Raw genomic sequence first — 25,884 nt, forward strand, 5'->3', positions numbered from 1 at the left:
ATTTTAGTTAATTCTTTGTAAACTTCATATATTGCACTTCTATTACATTCACCTTCTTCTCTACCCACCTTTGATTCTCTTTCAATGATCACTCTTCTTCCCGTCCTCCTGGTATGAAATCTGGTTTTGAGAGTCTGGAGCTATGCTGTGCACATTGACTATGCCTTCTTTGTTGACTAAGCAGTTCCACATAAAAGATTTACATTATTGTTGCCTTAAACAATGGTTGCTTGTATGCTGTCATTCACAGTAGATGAAAAAGATAAGCAACACAAGTGTCTGTCAGTTATGAGACAAATTGTGCTGAGCACACAGACACAAAAGACACACACACATAAACACACACCCACAGAGACACATACATACACACAGACACACACACACACACACACACATTGACATACATACTAGCTCACAGAGATACACATACACACATACACACTAGCACACACAGATACACATACACACACACATTAACACATACACACTAGCACACACAGATACACATACACACACACATTAACACATACACACTAGCATACACATTAACACATACACACATACACACTAGCACACACAGATACACATACACACACACATTAACACATACACACTAGCACACACAGATACACATACACACACACATTAACACATACACACTAGCATACACATTAACACATACACACATACACACACAGATATACACATACACACACAGAGGAATATTCTCCAGCCTTACAGAGTAAGGAAGTGCATTCAAGCCCAGGCTACAACATGGACATTCTGTCAAGTGAAACTGTCAGTCATAAAGAACAAACGGTTCAATTCCACTTAGTGGGATCAAGGTGGAAAATAGCTCATGGTGACAGGAAGCAACATGGAAGCAACACAGCAGGAAGAAGAGTTAACAGGGGGCGGTGGCTAAGTGGGCAGAGAGTTTCTGTGTGAGGATAATGGAATCGCTCCAGAGAGGTGGCGATGGTTGCCCAATAATGGGAATATACTCAGTGCCCTGGTCTAAGCTCATGACAGCTTCCTCACGTGAAGTTTCGAGCACTGTGCTTTCAGTTACCCTTAGTTAATCGTGTTCAAAAACATCAGGTGGAAAAGACAAGAAATAAGTAATTGTCACAGTTTAAGTTTCCATTCTGAGTGTAACTGATGGAGTGTCGTGCTGCCTGGGTCAGGAATTATCCCCTATCCAGTATATGCCTGCTGTATAAGTCACCCTCCTGATATGAGCTTTGGTGTATAAGTCACCCTCCCGATACATGCTTAATCAAAGTGATGTTGTGGTATCACAGTTCACATATTAAAATGATGCTCACACACACCTTAAGGCCCCTCACGACCCCTTCTTCGTTCTCTTATTGTACTCCATCACAAAGCCAGTGAGCCGTCACACACAACAACAAGAACCAGAAGCGAAGGACAACCACATCCAGGTAGCCTTTACCTTCATTGAACTGTTTGCTACAACTGCTCATTTTATTGCTCTTTATTTTCAACAAATCTTGTAATATTCCTAGTTTATAAGTTGAACTTCATCAAATGAAGATACAAAGAGAAGAAATATGTTGTGTGTGTCAAAATGCCATAGGGAAACCCACTGCTAATTATAACTAATGAATATGTCTTAGTCAGGGCTCTATTCCTGCACAAAACATTATGACCAAAAAGCAAGTTGGGGAAGAAAGAGTTTATTCAGCTTACATGTCCACATCGATGTTCATCACCAAGGGATGTCAGGACTGGAACTCAAGCTGGTCAGGAAGCAGGAGCTGATGCAGAGGTCATGGAGGGATGTTACTTACTGGCTTGCTTCCCCTGGCTTGTTCAGCCTGCTTTCTTATAGAACCCAGGTCTATCAGCCCAGGAATGACACCACCCACAATGGGCTGGGCCCTCTCCTCTTGATCACTAGTTGAGAAAATGCCTTACAGCTGGGTCTCATGGAGGCATTTCCTCAACTGAGGCTCCTTTCTCTGTGATAACTCCAGCTTGCGTCAAGTTGACACACAACCATCCAGTACAGAATATAATAAAATAACCTCTAAAAGAGAACCTGTCACTCCCTAGATCCAGCCTCTGGTGTGAGGCAAACTTGCCCAGATGCCGGGCTGCTTTCACTGACTTTTCCCAGGATCCTCTTCTCACATGGACTAGATAAAGCCAGCCCCTGTACACTCTCACTTTAGGGGATGCAGATAGCTCCTCAACAGCCCCTCTCTCATGGCTCTAAAAGTCGTCATATTTTTGATGACTCAGAAGCTCATTTCAAAACAGAGTGGGCAGAATCCCCAGTGTGAAATGTTGTAGGCCAGCACAAAGAAGCAGACGGTGACACGGAGGGAGACACCTGTGTTGATATAACTGAAGAAATAGAGGCAGTTTATTGCCATTATCCATGTTACCCACTGTGGACAATAAAAGAAATGTTTTTGTAGCTGGGCGAACCAGGTGTCCTACAAGAATAATGCTAACTTATTAACTCTTCCTGCTGTCTAACCGCCTCCCTTCTCACCGGAAAACCACTGGAGATTTTCTTCATGCTCTCATAGGTTTGTTTATGTGTATTGATTCTCACGTGGAAATGGCAGATTTCTACCCGGTGCCAAGATAAAAGATATTAGGCTGAACTGGAGAAGGGTCGCCATTGTATGATGCTGAGTCAGGGTCTTCATTAATTCCAGGATTCCTGATCACTTTACAAAGACCAATATCCCTCTGGAATTTAGCACAACTGGTCACGATACTGAAAACTACACACTGGTCTGAGAAGTTAGCTCTCGAAGCCCACGGTAAGACAGTGTACCATGGAAAGGTAGTCCAGCCATGGCCTTATTCATTGAGTGGGAGTCAGGTATAGTTCATCATTAGTCATAGAAGTTATTTGCAATGCTTCAATTATAACAATTTATATTTCCTCCCATTAAGTTTACTAATTTTCTCATTAAATTATGTATTCAAAGCCATTGAGGTGGCTCAACAGGTAAAGACACTTGATGGCATGTGTTTGATCCCCAGGACCCAACAGAGTGAAAAGAACAAACCAAGTCCTGACAGTTGTACTGACCTCCACTCAGACACGCTCTCAGGTACACGCGTGTGATTAAAAATGATTCACGCATCTACATTTTCTGACAATCAGAAATTCGGCCATTGTCTTTGCAATGCTCATACTTCATAGACTGCTGAAGGGGACCCAGTGAAGGGCAGAGCTCTGGCTTCCTAGATCCAAGCTATAAATTCTCCTGTGCCCTTCCCTAGCTCACCACCCAGGGCCAGTGTCATCAGCTTCAACAACAGGATCGCATGCCAGTCCCTGAGATAAAGGCAGCAATATGACGGAGCTTATCAAGCCAGGGAAATGTTAATGGCCCCAGAGCCCCGCTGATTTCAGAAAGGTGACTACAGAGGAAAACAACTCACAGAGATAAACAAGTGGAAAGGGGGGCTCAAAGGAGGGTACGATGTTCTCGCAAGGACGTAGTCTTCAGCATTCAAACCTGGGAAACTAGAAGAAGGTGTTTTCCCTTATTACAGAGTGATGAGACAGAAGGTGGTGCGCATCGGGAATGCGAGACTCGTAGCTGGAGAGATGGCTCAGTGAGGAAGAGCATAAACTGCTCTTGTCCAAGACTCAAATGGTTCTCAGCAGGCATGGCAGGAGGTTCACATCACCTGTAACTCCAGCTGCAGGGCATACAGTGCCCTTTTCTGAATCCTAAAGACACTGTACTCACAATGTGCAGACTGCATACGTAAGCACATGCACATGCCTTTAAAAACTAAAAAGGAAACATTTTGTTCCTTTAACTTATTCCACCTGTAATGACTGTCAATAATTTGGCATTTTTCAAATGTAAATATGTTTATCTTGAAGGTGATATCTTTATAGATCCTTCCAGGTGTTGAATAGTTTGGCTAACTACTTAATACACATACACACACATACACACACATACACACACACACACACACACACATACACACACCACCTTTAAATATTACATCTCTCCACTGAACTAAATTTTCTATAATTTTATTTTCAAAAAATTTACCTCTAATATTTTTGTCAAACTCACTCCCTGGATAACCCTCTAACTACCACACATATAATCTGAAATCACATTCTAGACATAACTGTGGCTACTCTCACTGATATCTTCCCAGTTAGAAATAGCAGAGCAGGTTCACATGGTAAGCTTAATATCCACACTATAAATGCATAGACTTGGTCTAAGTACAGGGGGCCAAGGGGCCACAAAGTATTGGAACGAAGATCTGCCCACATCCAACCATGATCCTGCATCTTAACCACTGATCTGTGGGAAGGTCCCTCATTATTCTATTGCTCTTAGTCACACTTGAAATAACGAAAACTTGAATTATCATTTAGCTCATCTTCGTGTATGTGTGTGTGTGTGTGTGTGTGTGTGTGTGTGTGTGTGTGTGCTAAAACACAAGCAAGCATGTAGAGATGAATGAACAATATTTTAAGGCTTTGTTTTTTCAAATTTGACCCCAAACATGCTTTGTCGTGAGAGCTGCACTGTATATTTTAGAAAATGTTTTAAGCCTTCTGTTTGCAATGTGTATGTGTGCCTTTGTGCAGATATGCATATCTGAGCACAATGCCCACAGGACCCAGAAGACAGAGCCGTACCCCCCTGGATCTGTAGTTACAGATAGTTATAAGCCACCTAATGTGAGTCCCAGCCCTACCCTGAACATATCAGCACATTAAACATCCTCTTGTCTATTATACATCAAGCATTAAGCCCATACCATGCTCCTGATTCATAACAAGTGAGAAAAAATTACACATTGCCCAATATCTCCTGCGAGAAAACTATCCTCAACTGATAATTAATGCAATACTTAAACATGGAGTAAGCACAGCAGCAGATTCAAGCTCGTGACCTGCATTTCTTCTACGGTGACTAGAACTATAGAACCTAGAAGTTCACATGCAAGAGGATGGCAATGCTTTTGTGATCTGCTTATGTTATGACAACTAGTGCTTGGGTCAGGTCTAAACACTTTGGGTGTAGGTGTTAAAGTTGGTGTTGTGGCACCGCAAAACACCTCAGTGCATCAAGTGGTAAAGTGCAAAGTGCCTTTGAACTTTGATGCAGAAGTATCCTTGTAGAATATTCTGTGCTGTAGCTATTCTCAGCCTCATTTAAAAACAAATAATAATAATAATAATAATATTTATCTATAACTTGCAAGTATGGAGCTATAAACTACAAAAATCTACCTTTATGAGAAAAGGTTATAAAATAGTCTGCCATTCAACCTTTAAAAATAAAAATAACTCACGCTGAAGTAGAAACTGGTGAAAATACTGTGTGAGAAGAACTGCTCATAGCAGGATTTTCCCAGTGGAGCCTCAGAGAAAGCCTTTCCCCTGAGCTGTGTTTACTCAAATCACTTCTCACAGGACCTTTGGACAGGACAGCAAAGGAGGGTTCCTGTCCTGCTCAGAACAGTTTTATAGATCTGGGAAGTATAAACTTTTCTCATATCAACACACCAGATGGATGGGGCACGCCCATAACTGAGATTCACTACAGCATTGATTGGAAAGGTTTGGAGGTCTCTCCAGGGAGAATATACTAGAATTGAGGGCAGCTCCATGCTGAATGAAGCCTACAGGACCCTTCCCATGAAATCCATTGCTAGAGCCATCAGGAAGAACTGGCCTAGGATGCAAAGTTAATTTCCCTACTGACAGCACTGGTGAGCCTTAGTAATCATTTTAAGAGCACTTGTAATTTAATCAAATCCCAAGCCTCCCTTTGCCCGGCTCAGTTTCAGCCTATCCATGAAGACCTTTCATTTTAGTTCTACACTTGTCAAATTGGTGCAGGTGAGGAGGCTCAGCAGCTAGAGGTGCTTGCTGCCAAATGTGATGACATGAATCCAGTCCCCAAGACCCATGTGACAGAGGTTAAGTTGTCCTCTGATGACAACTGTGGCCTGTGCACACACAGAGAAGATAGACTGCCTTAAAAGTTTTGAACATAATTGTTAATTTGTTTCTTTTTGTGCAATAAGGAGGTGACACACACAAAGAAAAAGTCAGGTTGTTATAACATGTGATAGACATCTAGGCTGGTGGGAATCCTTGCCGAATGAGGAGAAAATGGGAAAACAGAATTACACTTGAATTCCAAGGTCCGAACAAATTTACGCGGAGCTACTTCTGCCTGTCAGGTTTCATTATCCTAGCCATAAATAAACCCTCAGGAGTTAATGCAGGGAACCTCAGCTACCTTCCGATTTTTATCTAAACCAAACAAGAACAGAATGTCCAAAGTACTGAACCACAATGCAGACAGATAGTGTGAGCTCGTGTGAAGATCTTCAGAGCTGTGGCTGATAGAGACTGTAAATCTACAAGTGATTTTACTGACAAGAAGAAAGGAAGAAGAAACCGAGGACAGTCTTCATGAGCAGCAGGGTCTCTGCTCGCTGGTGGTTTGTCATCAGGTGTGTGGTGAGTCCTACGCTCTTAATCCTGCCTGCCCACCCACGGTTTGGCATGGAGTCACTCTAGAATTGATACTAGGCAGATAGGTATTGGAAAATTCTATAAATTGTTTTAACGCAAACAGAAGGTGATAGTCATATGCTTCCAGACCAGCACTCCTGTGCCATTCTGGACACGTAAGGAGTGGAAATGGGAAAGTGTAAAAATGTCACAGCAAAGATTGGACAGATTAACCAAGAATGCTCACGAGAAATTACCTACATCTGACTCTCTCCTTAATTGCCATTCAAGGCTAAGACAGATCGTCAGTGAACAGGAAACCCAACATAATACATCTACAAACAAATTTCCACTATGATATGTGAAGGTCAAGTCAAGAGAAACGCCGGGATCAATGGAGACTTGCCACATGGGAAATGTCATTTGGACAAAGAACATATATACCATTGTGCTCAGAGAGCTGGCTAGTGATGTTACTGATATATTGCTCACACACACTTATGCACATGTACGTACACACACACACACACACACACACCATGTATACTTTCTCACACACATTGTTAAAAGACAAACCAGACTAAGGATACCTCAAGAAAAAAAGAAATCAAAAATAGAGTTGACTTGATAATTGCCTATGGTTAATTTTGGGGCCTGCATGGATTGCCTCGATTAACAAATTAAGTTATTCAGTGGCCATATAGCCCAGCAATCAAGTGTCCCGGAATAAGAACCTTGGCCATGTACTTTTCAATTATGATGAGCTTTCTGGGGCTTACCTACAGTTTCATGGCAAAGCTGAAGTCTAATGGCTTATCATCTCTCTCCTTGGAAGACTCAATACCCAGAATATATTCACCAAGATATGGGACTCTGGAGTGTCTCATCCCAAACAGAGGACAGCTGCTGGTGGTCTGACCCTGTTATTTTACTTCTGAGACAGAGGTATCATATGTAGCCCAGGCTAGCCTCAAAGTCCCTATGTAGCTAAAGATGATTCCCCCAGCTCTGCTTCCAAATGCTGGACCTGCATATGACATGGCAAACTTCATACAAGTTCTTATATCTACGGAAGTAAATTGTCTATGTTGAAGTTATAGATGGAGTAGCTCTGAAGGGACGGGTACAACCTGCACAGGGAGGGTATGGAGTGATGCATTTTGGGAATAAATGAAGTAGATAACCTTCAAGAGGACAAAGCCAAATGAGATTGCAGGAGTAACTAGCACATGGAGCAGTGTCTGTCCCAAACACCACGTCCCTCTCTCACCCCAAAACTAAAAGAAAAGCAGAGAGCATGTCTTTTCGCAACAGTTTCCAGTGGACCTGGGTTGTTGTTTTGTTCCTATCTTTTTTCCGTTTTATTGGTTATTTTATTTATTTATATTTCAAATGTTATCCCTCTTTCCAGTTTCCCCTCCAAAAGCCCCCATCCCACTCCCCTCCCTCTGCCTTTATGAGAATGCTTCCCTCTGCACCCTAGCATCCCCTTCCACTGGGTCATCAAGCCTGCATAGGACCAAGGGGTTCCCCTCCCACTGATGCCAGACAAGGCCATCCTCTGCTACACATGCATCTGGAGCCATGGGTCCCTCCATGTGTGCTCTTTGGTCAGTGGTTTAGTCCCTGGGAGCTTTAGGGGGTCTGGTTGATTGATATTGTGGTTCTTCCTACAGGGTTGCAAACCCCTTCAGCTCCAGACAGAGTGCACGGACCCCAATGGAGGAGTTAGGGGACCTGGCTTTTAAAGTGTCAGTACCCTTTTATACCTTCTGCCTTGATTTCTGACTGAAATCAAGCCAGTGAAGCTTCTTTCTTTATCCTCATTATCTTTTCTTTCCATTCCTAGTATCTTCAGAAATCTTCAACATGTCCAACAGGAGCTCTTCCTCCTGACATCCACTTTGCTTCTCTGGGTCACCGTTACCAAAACTATGCTTTAACTATCCCAATCACTCTCCTTTAAGAAAACAACTTAACGTTCTGACATTCTGTATACACAAAACCAGGCTCAGATCCCTCAGCCTGATCAGAGGACACTGCATTTTTCATCCATCACCCCACCCCACCCCCGTCTGTTCCATCCTTTAAAATTTCTCATCAGTGGCAACTCGAGGCTATCTGTTCCTCATGACTCTCATGGACCACAGAACGCAATCCACACCTGGCTTCCAGCTCACTCACCCGCAAGCCTTTCGCCCTTCCCTCCCTCACATCCCCTGGGCTTTGTGCCCAGAGGAGAAACACAAAGAAGCATTCCTTTACAGATGCATTCTTCATGTTGCACCAAAGCTGCCCACGTGCTGTTCGCATAAACATATGGAAAAGTCAAGCATAAATTTCGAAGAGAAGGAAGGACGGGATTTTACCAGAAATCTATGTTAAGAGAGTGCTGGTATTCCAGCATTAAATTTAGCTGTGACCTTTCTGGGAGGCAACGTTCTCATGACTCTTTGTCAGAGTTTTTATCACTAGGCATTCGTTAATGCTGGGATCTTGACTAGGAACTCGGGGAGAGAGAGCAGCAAAGGCAATTCATTTCTGAACCCTACTCTCCTCAAGCTCCCCCGCCCCCCACTTTCCGGCATGTCATGGGCAGTTTTCAGAATATTCTGGAATAAAACTGCAAACAGAGAAAGGTTTTCAAGGATTATTCCCACAACCCAGAGATTTCCAGTTGCAGCATTGGAGCCAACTGTGCTCAAGATGACTTTCCCACTAGAAACAAGAATTTATTAGTGAGTCTTGCCACTTTGGTCTTCCTCACAGCTTACGTCCCCAGTGTAAATTAATAACTTGACATCTGGATTGATGGGTTATAGCTTTATATGATTAGTGTGTCTTGGCGAGGGATAAGCTCTGTTTTATGGAAAAAATGCATCTCTGACCCATAATGGTGAGATCTGGAGTCCAGCCAAATGCTAGCTCCAGTACCAGCCCCTCACCCCACAGCGTACACTCAGAGAGGAAATGCCTGAAAGTCCCTGCTACCTTGACTCTGGCTTTCTCCAGCACAATCAGCTCCTGGTAACTGTCCTCCAACAAACAAACAGCCAGAAGTAGGAAGCTGGAGAACTCTGATATTGCCTTATCTCCCCCCCTCCTCCCCCTCCCCTTACCCTTCCCCCCTCTCTCCCTGAAACCTCACTATCTACCACAGTAGGGAAGAATGGTGACTTAACCATATCTGGATGGACTTTTGTCATCCTTGCTAGTGAATTCACATTCAAAGAAAACCATTTATCAGTGACATTTCACTCCCAGGGTCTATTCATTCTCCTTAACACTAATTAGCTATAACTGGAAGTCACACCTCTCCATCTCTTGTCCTCTCTGAAGAATGTGGGTGTCTGAACTTCATGGAGCTAGAAGGTGAACATGCTCTGATTTCCCCCATGAGCACACAAGTGATTCCTTATGCTTAACCCCCTACCAATCTGTCTACTGCAGGTTCACACCAGCAGCTCTTCAACATGATGGTCCTTGGTCCCCACTACTTCTATGACATCAGGTCGCCTTTGAAGGAAGTCTTCAGCCTCTTTTGATGAAGCCTGCATGATGTGCAGAAGGCTTCCTCCCTCCCATTGCCTTTGGGTATCTCCTCTACTGTTGCAGAAATGAGAACCAGAGGGTGGACACAGACCACAGCAGACTTTCACCACTGCCAAGGCCAACTGAAAATAACCACTGGAGACCAGACTGACCAATTATTCAACATGTAGAAAAATCTGCAAGAAAAGCAGCCCTAGGAGACAATCCTGCAAAGGCCAGTTTACAGAGAGTGCTCTGAGGAACAGTATATGAAAAAATTATCACTGTGTTTCTCCAATGGCCCTGAGCAAGTCACAGTCACACTAATTAGACTTAACAGATATCATGCATCAGAAAATAATGGTACTTAGTGTAAATATGAAGGAAAGGGGGAAAATTTCCTGAATGTTTTCCTATGAAACTGCATGATGTATTTCATATATCACAGCATATTCAACCATTACCAGCTAAGGTAATATTATGTTTTGGGGGTGCTCTAATAATTACTTGCTACATAAACAATATAGTTAGTAACAAGACACAGGCAATTTAGTGTCTGTGGGTTTCAGTTGTGTAAGAACTATTTTTCAGGTATTACTTCTATAATGGTCCTTTGGTGTTGGAATTAGATTTATTTTTTAATTTGAGGATCCTATTACGGGCTATTACCATTGTTTCTGGTTGACCCACAGAACTTGGTAAGACCCTATTGCTAAAGACACCACATTCTAGAGTCACAGGACATAGAGAAACCAAGTTGGGACTGATCTGGAAGTTTCTATGCACTCTATTAGGGGAGGAAAGTAATTGGCCGTTTTATCAGCTGTGAACCCTGTGAGTGAAAAATTAGCAATTTGTCGTGAGAGGTATATCTGCTGGTTTAATAGTGGCACAAAGATGGGTGTAACCAACCACTTTGAGGGTAAATTTAAAGTGGGCTCCACCGGAGGGAACTCATGCCTGATAGATAGTATTGTTGCAGTCAAAAACCTGTGGCTGGCTAGGACACAGAGGCTAGGGGGGGACCTAACACTATTATTCTGCTAGCATAGTTAACAAATGCCCCCCTCTTATTTCTACCTTTATTCTCATCTGTGAGCACCTCATCAGAGAGGGCTTCTTTGTACAGTAGGTAGAGATTAACACAAAGACCCACAACTGGTCACAGGCAGAGAATAAGGAACTCTAGAGTACTCAGCCCTGAATGAAGCATCTGTATCTCACCCCAAGGCTCAGAGACCAACACTGAAGGAGAGGGAAGATTTTCAGAGCCAGGGTAGTGGATACCTATGCAACATAGTATTTGTGACGCTCGCTCATACCATTGCTCACATGACCCCACAGCAGCTACATCTGCGCCCTCATGAACCTCACACAATCGAGCCAGCAAAAATCCCAGTTGAGGTCAAAACAGAACTCATGAAGTCTCATCTCCATCCAAACCTCCTCCATTGGCAATTGATAGCTCCTTGGGGACAGTCAGTTCTTTTCAGAGATGCAGTCCTAAGCCCCACAGCCACCCATGTACAAGGCAACCCTAACTGGAGTCGGTGGATTCATTTTTAAAGGAAGCTAACGATTCTGAAAACAGATTTGTCTTTCAAAATAAAATATGGCTTATCATATCAGCTTGAGCCCGGAACTCAGAAACCAGGATCAAGCAGGATTACCCAACACAATTGGATCTCGATCATCATCCATTCGATGACTAAGTTCAAGGGCTCAATCAGTTCTCTCCATCCCTCGGCTTTCTCTCTCTTTTTTAATTGGAAATTCTCTGCATTTACATTTCAAATGTTATCCCTTTCCCACAATCCCATCCCCTTTCCCCCTCCCATTGCCTCCATAAAGGTGCTCCCTCTCCCAACCACGCTCTCCCACCTCAGCACCTTGGTGTTCCCCTACACTGGGAAAAAGAGCTTTTGCTGGACCAAAGGCCTCTGCTCTCATTGATGCCAGAGAATGCCATCCTCTGCTGCATATGCACCTGGAGCCACGGGTCTCTCCATGTGAACTCATTGGTTGGTGTTTTAGTCCCTGGGAGTTGTGGTGGGTTTGGTTAGTTGATAATTTTGATAATTTTGTTCTTCCCATGGGGTTGCAGACCCTTTCAGCTCCTTCAGTCCTTTCTCTAGCTCCTTCATTGGGGTTCTTGTGTTCAGTCTGATGGTTGGCTGCAAGCATCCTCCTCTGTATCAGTATGGCTCTGGCAGAGCCTCTGAGGAGGCATCCATATCAGGTTCCTGCCAGTAAGCACTGCTTGGCATCAGCAATAGTGCTTGGGTTTATTGGGTGCATATGGGGTCAATCCCCAGGTGAGGCAGTCTCTGGATGATCTTTCCTCCAATCTCTGCTCCTCTATTTGTCCCTTTGTTTCCTCCCATGAATGTTTTGTTCTTTCTTCTAAGAAAGACTGAGGCATCCACTTTCTGCTCTTCCTTCTCTTTGAGCTTCATAAGTTCTGTGGATGGTTTCTTGGGTATTCCAAGCTTTGGGGGCTATTATCCACTTATAAGTGAGTACATCGGTACTGCCACAGAACAGTAATTGACTTACGTGAAGCTGCCTGTTTTCTAAGATCTGCAGGTAGTTGTGGGTAATGAAATGAAAAGCTGCTGATGTTTAACTTGGCTTTTCTTTCATCTAGCTTGCAACCCTCCGTGTCATGGCTGACTCCTCATCTTCCATGAAAGACAGCTGATGGGAGCTCCTCCTCTTCTTCCCGTTTGTGAAACCTCAAGATCTTACGAGTGGCTACACCATTCTGATAATACAGATGAAATCGCTTACTTTCTCAGAAAGTGTACAGACATACACATTTTAAGAGTTTGGTCTGTCACAGTCTAGCATCTCTACCCAAAATTAGGATAATAACTTGTTATTTAGTCTTTGTGACAGCTTTATGAATTAGGTTTACAGGTCAGAAAAAATGAGCACACACGAAATAACTTATGGGCTAAACTTAAAAAAGGAAATTTTATGAGGGTTTAAGTTTACAAGCTATTTTCATTTTGAGTTCTGTGGGTTTTGTTTTTAGACACCAGGTCTCATGTATCCCAGGCTTGTCCAAAATGCGCTATATTTCTTAGGCTGGCATTTGAACTCCTGATACTCCTGTCTATACCTCTCAAGCACTAGGATTGGAAGTATATGGCTTTAGCTTTCACAAACTACTGTGTGTGCTCACACACGTGCACACATTTGTCTGTACAGGGGTTTGCAAACTTGTTTTCCTATATGAGTAAACCTTCTTAGAGTTAAGTTCAGAACTATACAAGTCAGGCTGCAAAAGTCAGAGGGTCATAAAATGTAAGTGGACATAAGTTTGTATCCTTGTACCCAGCATCCAAGACTTCTTGATGGCTCCTTAGAACATTGCAATGATTTATAACCCACTAGAAAGCCAGACTATTTGGTGGGAAGATCTAGGAATATGCACTTAAGTGGGCTTTTCGACTGGTTTTTTTTTCATTTACACTGGATTTTCGAGAATCATTAATACCTCAGCTTAAAAGCTTGCAAAATGATGAGAAATTATATAAATGAAACCAGACACTCTTCTCACAGACTATAAGATTATCTCTACAAGGCTGTGAGTCGTTGGTGTTCACTGTTATAGATCATAAACCATATTTTGCTTCACCATGTACTAGAGTTATAGAAGAATAAACAGCAACAGGAGATGAGTTTGGGGGAAGGAGACAAGAATGGAAGCAGACCAAAGAATCCAGGAAGCAGCAAACATCAGGGAGAGCCTGGGATGGAGGGACTAAGATACCATCGAGGAGAGTCTGGAATGAAGGACTTACATGTACTTGTTGACATTTTGAATGCATTTCAGTAACATGAGAAGCTCAAGTTCACATACATTTCCATAAGGAACATTCATAAGCCAATGTGTCAAATGGGCTCAAGGATAGAAATTGATATCTGGGAAGTCCATTCCAGAGGTCTCACCAGTGTGCTTTTGGTTAAAGGATACATCCTCAGCTGGTGCATATCTTGAGTTCTGACCCAGCATCCAGCAGTGAGTTTTTCTCTCTACCCCATGGACCCAAAAGCATGTACCCAAAAGACAGCACAAGAACTATGTTTAAAGAATTAACCACTTGATTCTGATTAAGTTTTTTTCCCTGCCTAGGCAAACTTTAGCATGATTTGTGTGTGCTCATTTTTATGGGCTTGCATTTCTGACTGACACTTTATGTCTGAGATAGCTCACTTATCAGCATTCGCTCTCCAATCTCTCTCCAACATTCCCAGCCAAATTCTCACGCTTCGAACTAGGACCAGTTTAGAGCTGGAAGAAGTTCCACTGCACACATTTAAAAGCTCGACTGTGGTTCTCCGAAAGGGTTCAGAAGAGCCAACCCAACTGTGATTCAAGTAAAAAGGAATGAGGAGATCCGCACCATGAGCTACCACCAAATAAATGCCCTGGGAAATCAGACTTGTCTAGAAAAATGATGCCAATTACAGGAAAAACAAAACTCCAAGAGTAGAGTTAGTCACTCTTCGAAATAAAACACACATAACTCTGTTACCGTCAGAAGCTTTGCTTCTGGATTCTATATTAAAATGTCTGACTAACTCCCAACCGGCTTGACCATAATTTGAGGATGTACAGACTGAGTTAAGTGTAGAGATAACCTTTCCATGTATTGGTTATTTTTCAATAGAAAACATATTTTTCATTTTGTAAAATATTCAAAGAACTCAACTTTGAAAGTTGTCATTCATGGAAATCTACTGAGATAACTGTCAGATACAGAATTGTCAGTTACAGAAAGAGAAATCAATCACAAATACATTGTCAGATTGTCTTCCTAAATATTCTACAAGTTTATCTGAGGGTCACAAAAGTTCAAATAACATAATCAAAACAAATATTATTTCAGTGAAAAGATATCTCTACTGAGTATTAAAACTGGACCAGCAAAATGTTCCTTAGTTGAAAATTGTTTTACAAGTCAAATTCTATTAAACATTAGTATTGCAAATGTATGGTCTCCTGTATAAACCAACTAACCTTTCTTTCCTTTTTTTTCCTTTCTCCTTTCTTTCCTTGTTCTCTCCTCCTCTCCTCCCTTCTCACCCTTCTCTCCCTCTCCTGTCAGGTTGGGTCTGACCTCATAGTCTTCCTCCTCTGGCACCAAGATGACTATTCTTGCTGGTGTGAACCTTCATGCCTGCCTATACAACTCCGTTGTGATAAACCTTTGTCAGTTGCTGGGGCTGGAGAGACAAACCATTACTTAAGAACTCTTACAGCTCTTGCAGCACACCAAGTTCATATCCCACATTCCTGCCAGATGACTGTAAATCACCCGTCAATCACCCAATCCAACACCCTCTGCTGGTTTCCAAGGACGCCTACACTCATGGGAAATCACATGCACACATGCACACACTTAATTTAAAAACAAACAAACAAACAAAAAACATGGAAACAACAGTGATCTTGAAGGCAGACTTGGAGAATGTTCAGTTGTCAGTGATCTAAAAATAAACAAAACATGTGCTGAACATAGAATTTCTCACTAATAAGGGAGGGCAGGAGGGTTCTCTTTATGGGAAACACCACAGAGAACTTTTTAAACAGTGTTTTGTTCTTTTTACCTTCTGGGTATGGATGTCAGCCTGTACGTATGAAAGTGTAGCACATGTATGATTGGAATGAACTCAGATTCCCAGGAAGAGCTAGCTGTCTGAGCTCTTAACCACAGAGTCATCTTTCCAGCTCCTTACGACATGTTTTCAAAAGCAACAACAACAAAGGCCAACATCATGTCAAATTTGCACATTCTCAGACTTACCCTTAGCTGCTTTTTTTTTCTTTAAACATTTTAGACTCTACCCAAACTCAAGGGACTTGGCGGGGGGGGGGGGGGATAAATATTTAACAGATATTTCTTTTCCATCGAATATCCTGCCAGCCAGCACCTAGAAAAAGCAAGGCACTTGGCCAAAATGTTCTGAGGGAAATGTTATGGGTGAGACAGGGAATCTACAACATTGATTTCTTTCCTAATGACAACTGCTGTGGTCTAACATGGTCACTAATTCCTATCATTCTAAGTCTTGGAGAGAAAATGCCCCAGGAAGCATAGGAGACTCTCTTCTTCCAAAGTTTAGAATCCACGCTACAGAGACTGGACCCCAAAACATTGACCCCACATGGAGGGGGCACATCACAAATCTGAGGGTAGCCTCTTAAGGATTTGTTATTTTGATCCTCTGAAATCCTTAGAATCAAAACAAACAAGAATATTAGTTTCTGTCTTAACTTTTTTCCATCACTTTCGGAAGGTGATAAGCAGTACAGGAATTTGCCGGAAGACAAAATGCCCACCCCCAAACCTCTCTGTGATGTCAAACTTCCACCCCCAAACCTCTCTGTGATGTCAAACTTCCACCAGGGATGTCAAAGTGTATGGTACAGACCTGGAGAGCAGAAACGCTTGCCACAGCCTTTGCATCAATAAAAGTGACTTGCAATGACCTCAGGAGAGGGAAACAATTTATTAAAGTCCTTTTAACCCCCAAACCACAAGCTTCTTGCATAAAATCACTCCAGTGTTCTCAAAGTTACCTGAGGGCAGGAAGACCTTTCTTACATTTTTAGATGCCCTTGAGAAAAAGAAATCTATTGAGTTAAAGATATGTTTTTTAAATATGGAGAGGGAGGGAGGGAAGAAAAAAGGGAGGGGAAAGAGAGAGGGAGGCAGGCAGGCAGACAGACAGACAGACGGATGGACAGGTAGACAGATAAAGAAGGTGAGTAGGGAGAAATTTAAGAAGACAAATAAACAGACCTAACTAGATTAAAAGAGAGAAATGACTACCCACATGTAAATGAAAGGATTTCAAACAATGAGTGGCTATCATATTGTATACTCTTGGGGAGCTCCCTCAAGTCTAAAGTCAGCTTTACTGTCGTGAACCTATATCCACATTAAATCTTCCCATCCAAATTTGCCTATCTGTATAACATGATTATGTTGGTTTGGAAAGTTTATTAAAAGTTTCCAGGATGATATGTGAAAAATCTAGGTTATTTTTCTTTAATCTGCAATGTAAAGGTAAAATAATATGCCCTGTGGTAATCTGTACCATATTCAGATAAAAGCCATTGCCCACAGAATACATACATTACTTTAAAATAAACTGTATTAATCGGTATTTATAGATATAGGTATGAGAAACCATGTCATGTGTGAAAAAGTATTTTTTCATTACTTATCCAACCAATGGTAGAGCTCCATCTGGAATTAACAAATCCATGGAGTTTGATGGAAATGACTTTGGACACTCTGGGCTTCCTTACTGTGGAACTCTACAGGTTTCTGTGTACAGGACAGAGCCCCCCAGTTCCAGCTCCGTATCCTTCTGCTCTTGTGACTGATGTCTTCGGAACCACTGGTGAAAGCTGCCTGGCTCTTCCCAGATGACAGTAACAGGTTTGCCACTTTAGTTGCTGATGTTAGGAAGATGACATCCTACCTTACAAACGTAAGAGCTTTCATGGCCAAATATCACCCTGGACATGTGATGCAGAGACAGATATAACCCTCACCACACAAAAAGCCAGGAGAGACAGACAGACTGCAGTTAACTAGAACACTGTCATGAATCAGATGTAAAGACTCCCTCCTAGTGACTGTTAAATTTCCCCCAGATTAAAATAACTACATTTGCATTTTCAAATACTGACGAAAACGTAAAAAAAAACAGCAACCATACAGTTGCTGACTGCTAGGGGTGGAACAAAGGAATAATCAAAATTATACCTGAGCCACAAGTACAGCCTGTTACATGTGAACCTACATCCATGTTTATTATATATATGAAGATGGAACATCCACAGGCATATACTTCATCCTGCTGAAAATTCAAAGCTGCCCTGACCAATCCGGTGGCCATCATCCACAAGTGCTGCCTGAATCATGAGCGGGAGGCCAAAGCAAACTGAAATTGCCTTTAGTGTGAGACATGCCTCGGATATTTAGCTCACTACCTGCTAAACGGAAATGTGTTTCCATTTTCTCCTTGACTACCCGCTGGGTCAAATATAGTACGACTAGAAATTTTACTTCCCTTTAGTTCTTTTATGAAAGTTCGGAAAATTCAAAGCCAAATATGAGTCTTCTCCCCCCGACTGTTTATTTACTTTATTTATTTATTTATTCATTTTATGCAGCCGATTGAAACAGATGCAGAGAACGGCGGCTAAATCTGTGTTTTATTTCTACTAGCGATACAGAGCGCTCGCTCGCCTAGGAGGCCAGCAGGACTCCTTCCAGCAAAGCCACTGGGTGACACTGTTCTCCACAAAATTGACACAGCCAAGTCAACTACCTGGCAGGGCAAAAAAAAGACACATGTCCTGGATGTGTACAGGTCACACATGCACATGCAAGGATGCACATAGCTACATGTGTAAACACACATAAGTCTGACGGCCAACAAAGTGTATCTCCTGAGGACCACTCACCGCCTCAAGGTGAAAGGCTTGGTAGGCTTTGGACTTCTGTCGTTCTGTTGGGGACTTGCAGACTTGACAACGCGAATGGTTATTCATAGGTCCCCTAACACAGCTAGGTTGAAATCAGCCACACAGAAGGTTAGTCTGGGGCTTTTTCTCGAAAGGCCTTCTGTCCTTAAAAATCACAATGCCTCTTATGTGCTCCCTTAATATCACATGAACTTACATTTTTATGGCTTCTGACGGAGACAGGGTAAACTAATTTAGGGGAACACAAACAGCTGTTTTCACTTACAAAGCGGGTTTTATGGCTTCTGCAGTCATTTTGTGTGGGTTGAGTTTGAAATCCTGGGCATCTTTCAATCAATTTCCTTAGAAAAGCAGACAAACAAAACCACATAGCTGTGTATAAGTAACCACTGGAGACCTCGGTGGGGTAAGATGAAGATTCCACAGTTAGACTGCAGTGCTGTAAACACTCACGGAGGGACAACGCTAACAGAAACAGGCTCTACCCCAGGGGCTGCCCAGTATTCCTCATTTCATTTTGATAGTGTAAGACGCTTTGTGTTACTTTTACTTCTTACATACCGTCTTCTAAACTGGATTGGCCATCCAGGCTTGGCTCCATAGGTAAAATCACAAGTGACATCTAGGCTTGGCACTGTCCACCACGGTCCCTTCCTGACTGACCCTCACTCAGTTCAACTACCAAGATACATTTCCCTGGCCTTCCCTCCGTGGCCCTCCCTCTGAAATCAGACTGGCTTAGATCCTCTAAGGACAGCCTGGCCCTGTGTGGAGCATCATTTGGCATCATCGTAAACAGCCATGAAGTCTCTAAAGATCCCAGAATGCCCAATGTGTTCTTTTAGCATATAGTGTGCCCTGTGTCCAGTAGTATTTCATCGTTACTTTGAAGCCTACCATCAATACACACTAGTTTCCATTTCTAAGGACCCACTCCACACTGCCAAAGGTAAAGTTGCTGCACGTTTAAAACATTTATGTTTAGCATTTCAGTGCTGAAGGCTTTCCATTTACCTGACCTAAAAGGCAAAACGTGCAAAAAATTTCAGTGAACAAAGGGATAGGCCCTAGATCCAGATCTAAAACCTGGTCTAAGGTACTATCTACGTTTCTTAAATGTTTCCCTCTCTTTTGCTTTTTTATCAATAAGGTCTCCTGTAGCTTGGCTACCCTCAACCTTTGTATGAGGCTGAACACTGCCCTCCAGCTGCAACCTCCCGGGTGCTAAGACTGATAGGTGTGAGACCCCATTTACTGGGGTTTTGCCTTATGCAGATGCCTTATCTCCCAAGTGGTGCTCTTAGCCTTGGAGAGACACTGGCTGTATCCTCTCTGTGTGTACAGTTTTAGCAGGATATTTAGCACAAGCGTCATTTCATGTTGACATGAAAGCTGGTGTGTGCACTGACCAAAGGCCTAGATGTATAAGATTAGCTGACAGGAGTGCTTCTTTTGAAAACAGTACTACATACAAGATAAATAGTATGATCAGTTCATGGTTTTGACCATTATCGACCTGTGTACAACCGACATCAGCACTTCTTTTAGACCTTCACCCATAGGAATAAAACTCTGAGTATTTTATGTTGCAAACAGCACAGATCCTACAGGTTTAGCCCAAAGATAAAGTGACAATCAAAGGTGGCCTTAAAGAAAAAAAAACAGTAAAAACTACTCCCAGTAAAAATATCCTCAACAACAAAACTTCGCAAAGGCAATTGTTTACTATCATAGAAGAGAACAGAATGGTAGTGGTTAATTAGAAAATTAACAACCTTAACAACACATCCAAAATGTGAGAATACGGAAATGTAGGGACTCTCTGGGGCTCTCCAGAATGAATTGCTAGGACCCCCACTAGATAGATGAATGTGGGGGAGCAGGCACAAGTTGTGGTTTCAATCAGCATGCAAAGCTTTCAGAAAATACGATTATTAAATATCACGCAGAAAGAGGGAAGGCGGAAGACGCCATGGGTCAGAGATCCACGGGAACTAAGAAGCAATCCATCACAAGTGTGTGTGTGTGTGTGTGTGTGAGAGAGAGAGAGAGAGAGAGAGAGAGAGAGAGAGAGAGAGAGAGAGAGAGAGAGAGAGCAGGCATCTGTCCGCAATGCTAAAGAAACATTGCTAGTGACCCAGTGCAAATGTTTCAGCTTGTCAATGTCTCTCCAGACACTGCGCAACACAATAGTGGCATTGATCCGGTGTGCTCACGCCCCATGTTCTCTGAAAAAAACGCCACTTCCACCCTGATCCCCCCAACAAAGCCACTCCTTCAAAGGGGCCAAATGACAGGAGTTTTCAATGAAGTCAACATCAACGCTAGCAAGCTGTGCTCATAGTAATTGAAGAAACTTTCAAACAGAAGTGGGCTTATTGGCTTGATATCCCTCTCCATCCCTGATATAAGAAGGAGTTTTGACACAGAGTGTTCAGTGTGGCAAGGGTTCAGGTATCTGGGTGCCTGCAGCCATGGTTGTCAGAGCTAAATCTCTGAGTAGATTTGCAATAAATCCACACAAATGTCACAACAGATATAATGCGTGTTTTCTATGTCACTGTCCCTCATCCAGCCGAAGCCTCCTCCCTCCCCCCAGGCTTTTCCAGATGTATTTCATACACAGAGTCACTGTTCTGGTTGTTTATTTAATTAACATGACAGCCCAGCACACACTGTTTCCTTCAGTTCTACGGCTAAACTTTTTACACTTTAGACTCAAGACAGAAAGAGTAAAGTGACTGTTTTCACCCCTTCCAACCTCTGGAAATTTATATAGATTCTCTGACTATTTCTGTCAGTTAAAATGGCCCTTTGGTAGGCTTTAAATATCAGTATTCACAAGTTTAAAAAAAAAAGTCCCGGGAAAACAAAACATTATTTTCTCCCACTTTTCCCAGGAGAATAAGAAAACCTTGTTTTGCCTTTCAGAGGTTGACATTAATTAATTTTAATTCTGTCACCAAGCCATAATCAATATTTCTGTTTATGTCATTAGAAAACTGAGGAATAATAATGAAATATGATAGAAGCCACAATTTAAAGGCCCCCATTCCTTAAATGTGTTCACTATAAGAAACAGCAAAATCCATTTAGAAATGTGAAGCGCACTACATTCTGTATGTTCAGAAATAGAATATGGCTTGATCCGTGCCAGGTTCAACTCCCAACATCACCAAAACATGTCTGCCATTTTAAAGTTCTACTAAGGCTGCATGCAGAACTGCATGAAGGATCAGTGGGTAAAGATACTTGCCACCAAGCCCGATGACCAGAAAGAGATTCCCAGGATCCACACATGAGATGGGAGAGCTACGTCCTGCAAGGTATCCTCTGACCTCCAAACACACATGCTATACAGTGAGCATGTATACGTATGAGCTCATGTTTATGTGCAAACACGTAATCCAAAAACAAACTGTCTCAGAAATTATTTGAGAACTATTTCTGTGCTTTCTAGCTGTTCTGGGAAAATGATCAAATTCTATTTGTTTTAAAGTAATGGCATATAAGAACGCCAACCATACTCCAGTGAGTACCAACAGAAACCATTATCCTATCTTTCTTTTTCATATTGTTCCAGGGGGGTTGGAGGCATTTTATCCTTGTTACACCAGTGGTTAACAACCTGGCTCTCTCTGCTACCAAACTCATATTCCAGTGCAAGGGCATTCACAGAGCCTGGGAAGTCTCAATGGAGCACTTAGAGAAACAGTTCTCAGGAGAGAGGAGCTTTTGGTTCTAATAAGGCCAACAATATATCTTGTACATTTCTGACTGCCTTTATGTCTGTCACAAAGAAATTGGTCATTAATGTGGTTCAAAAGCAATCATGGGGAGAGCTAGATGACTTCTGTTTTTTTCCCTATGAAACCCTCTATCTACGGTATTAAATTCTCAACAAGAAAGTAAATTGAAATTGCATTTGGTTTGGAACCCATTGGAAATGAATGGGCAAGCTGGAATCAGTAATTTCAGAGGAGCGAATGTCCAATAGTGTTCTTTGAGGCACAGAGAAAACAGGCACACCTCAAGTGTTTTCCAGAAGTTTCGAGTTGCAGAACTAACTTTCTGTTGAAAATAGAACGTATTTGTCGTGAGTGTTGAATAAATGCTAGGTACTTCTGCGCATTGGATGTTGGCAACAGTGCAGCATCAAATAGACAAAGTTCTAGCTACAGTCAGATGTGAGAATTCACTTCCAGTGGACACAAACACCTTAGCAAAGCCCGGTCTTCCCAGACCATCAGCCTAAAATGTGCAACTTAGCACACATATCTAAGAACCCAGGCTCAGCCTTGAGGATACAGAGTTGGCAAGAAAGCCCCACAAAGATGCTGTCAACTTTGCTCCTCATTAGATGACACTTTTTGTTGCCTTCAGACAGACCTAGTGTCTCTAGACCAAAATCTAGACCTGCCTTCCCTTTCTTTGCTGTGAATTATCTGCATTACGAACTCAGTTCTATAGGGAATATATAATTCTAGACTTCAAGGGGGGAGAGAAGGACAGAATAAGGGAGGGACTGCTTCTCATATGAGAATTTTAGCAAGTATTCCTCTGTGCCTCTTCAGAAATCGAGGAGAATTCACTGCAGCCGTCACTGTCATCCACACAGAGAAGAAAAATGCCCCAACCTTTAAATTCTACAGTGAGCAGCAGCTATGTCCGTCGGTTCTTAGGAAACCTCTAAGCACTACTTAAAATTGACTGGCTGCCTACAAGAGCTTCCCTGTTCAGAAAAGAACTAACCAGACAGCACTCCGGGAAGTGGTGGATGTTCATTTTATATTTATGTTCATTCTGGACTTCGTCAGGTGCGCAAATGATCGTGACGCCCTTTGCCCTCTTAATCTGAAGTTTGCTTCCTTGTGATAAAAATGATAAGCCATTTACTATATGGCTCCTAACCTTTTCACAGAGTTCGGCCAGTGTATGAGCTGTCACCTCACCCTATCTCAGAAGACACTACTTCTCCGTGTCAGCACCACCCAGTACCCACAATATGTGCCGCAGCAACAGTTTTAATGGGTCATATATAAAAACCAGGCTTCAAGTGTCCTGCATGCAACCCGGGCATCCCATCATCGTGAGGACTTCTTGATTTACAGCATTCTTCATCAGCACGGCCTCAAAGAATAATTCCCCCCCCCAAAAAAAACAATCAATGTGTACCGTCCAAGTAATTAATAAATAAAACCTTTGACAATGCCAAGCTCAATGAGGCTCTTCTAAGACCACCACGGTCCCTTGTTTACTAGTGTGAAGCAGAGAAGAGAGAGAAAACCTTGCACACACCTATGCTCGCCAGCAAAGCTGCTCTGGTCACCTGGAGGCCCTCTGATCTCAAATCCACTCTGAACTGTCTTAATCTGAAATGTCAGAAATTTAATTCTGAGGGCTAAGTGGCATTAATGTGGAGTCAAATTACTTCTGATTTGATCCAGATTTTTCCTATAAGCTAGGCTTCAATGTTGGCAAGGACCACATCACATTTCCCTTTAAGTTAAGGGGGGTTTAATAGTCATGCCTTCATTCAAAAGAAAAAAAAATACTCTCTCCTGCATCCATCTGTACAGAACTTAGTCTAACAATCTCCAAATTTCCACACAAAGCATCAGTCAGTGGCCTGTTTTGTTTTTTTTTTTTTTTTTTTTTTTTTTTACCTTTACTCTTAGAACAAGTTTAAACCCAGAAATACTTGTTTCTGCTAATGAAAACATTAAGTAAGTACATTTGTTTTAAAGTAAGCCCAAGCCTGTGCTGCTGTCACCTCGTCCATGACAGAAACTCCAAGAGCCATCCTTCTGGGTAATCAACTCCCTTTCAGAAACAAGCCAGCCACTCACGCCATATGGTGACTGATGTTTCTAAGTCATACCTAACACTTATCCCTAGGATAACCCGAAAATAAAAGGCTTACTGTATCATAGGCACAGCCTTTCAACCTGAAGGTTATCCTAGGGGGATCATGGGTAGGTGGGGATTTAAAAAGTGCAAAATTCGATTTAGAGGGCAGAATCAACTTTTCCAACCCTTTTCAACAAATGTCAAATCTGCTGGAGAAAACCGGGAGAAAAGCCTTTAGGTACAGCCTGTGTTTAAAATCGGAAATGGTTCTCCTAAAACGCCCAGGGTAACTATTCTATGACACTGAAGACATTTGCAACCCCCTCCCCCAAAGAAGAAACTGTGGCCCAAACTCCACTCCCCCTCCCCCTTCCTCAAAGATACTTATCGCTAGCAATCTAAGAGATCCTGGATCAATATTTCCTGCAAAACCTTAGTATGTCTCTTGAATTTGTCTCCGTTTGGGTGTATAAATGCTCACGAGAAAGGTTACTTTCCCAAGTGAACAATAAAAGTATTGTAGCCAATTCTGTACCATTCTAAAGTTCACACATAGCCCTAAAGTGTAAAACTTCCGTTCAGAGTTCAACACAGTAGTGTGTAACAACTAAAGTATATCTTAAAGCAGACGGACTGCCATCTGATGCTCTCTCTAAACAAGAGTCACTGCAAAAACCAGAGGTGAGTCCAGTGCTTGGCCATCCAGGCTGGATAACTTGCCTGGCTACTGAAACTTCTTTGCTAGCTTTTGTGAATGTTTACCTGGCACTTAATATGAAACAAATTTCTATTATCTCTTAAAAGACACAGAAATATAGAAAACGCATATGTTGAAAGCCTCTTGCTATAAATAAATAGATAGATAAATAAATAAATAAATAAATTAGATAGATAGATAGATAGATAGATAGATAAGTAAATAAATAAATAAATAAATAATAACTTCCAAAAATTCAGGAAGGGCAGAAATTCAAGAAGCACAGGGACTCGGAAACCAGGTGTAGGAGATTTGAAAACATGGCCCAGCTGTGGAAGTCCGAGTAAGGCCACTCGGTTTTTTTTTTACTTTTTCCTGTTTTCTGTTGTTCTGGCTGTAAACTACTCCAAGAGACCGAAAACGAGCGAAAAAGAAAAAGAAAGAAAGAAAGAAAGAAATCTTTCTTAGTAAGTGTAAAGTTTTACTGTTTGGCAGGCTGGCTTTCTGGCCGCCTGCGCCCCACTCCCTGCCTCTGACTGTTTCAAGTTTCCCCAAGGCAACCCCAAAGGCGCAGCCCCAGCCTACCTGCTCCCTGGGTAGGCAGGGCAGGGAGGTCCTCCGGTGAGACTTGCCACTGCAGCCGGACATCTCGCCCGCCACCACCGAGCTGGACCGCCTTCTCCTCTTCCACCCCGGAATCTCTTCCTTGGTCGTCGCGCTCAACTGGGACCCAAATCGCTCCCTGGGCGGAGCCGGCCCGGAGCACTGCGGCAGGAGCTGCTCGGCGTA

The 25,884-nt window shown here is 42.4% G+C and overlaps 1 protein-coding gene across 1 annotated transcript in view; it reads right to left on the minus strand.

Annotated features, from left to right (window-relative positions):
• Positions 1 to 25,884, minus strand: part of PDE3A (phosphodiesterase 3A) — a gene marked incomplete at its 5' end in the record, with an annotated part of 239,735 nt that overhangs the window by 213,098 nt on the left and 753 nt on the right. Inside the window, one exon of the mRNA XM_080914922.1 lies at positions 25,681 to 25,884. This exon is cut by the window's right edge and continues 753 nt beyond it. Within this exon, the coding sequence (XP_080771048.1) occupies positions 25,681 to 25,884 (204 nt within the window). The remainder of the gene's footprint in view (positions 1 to 25,680) is intronic.

The sequence above is a fragment of the Micromys minutus genome (genome assembly GCF_963924665.1).
Source record: "Micromys minutus genome assembly, chromosome: 3".
Classification (NCBI taxonomy): domain Eukaryota; kingdom Metazoa; phylum Chordata; class Mammalia; order Rodentia; family Muridae; genus Micromys; species Micromys minutus.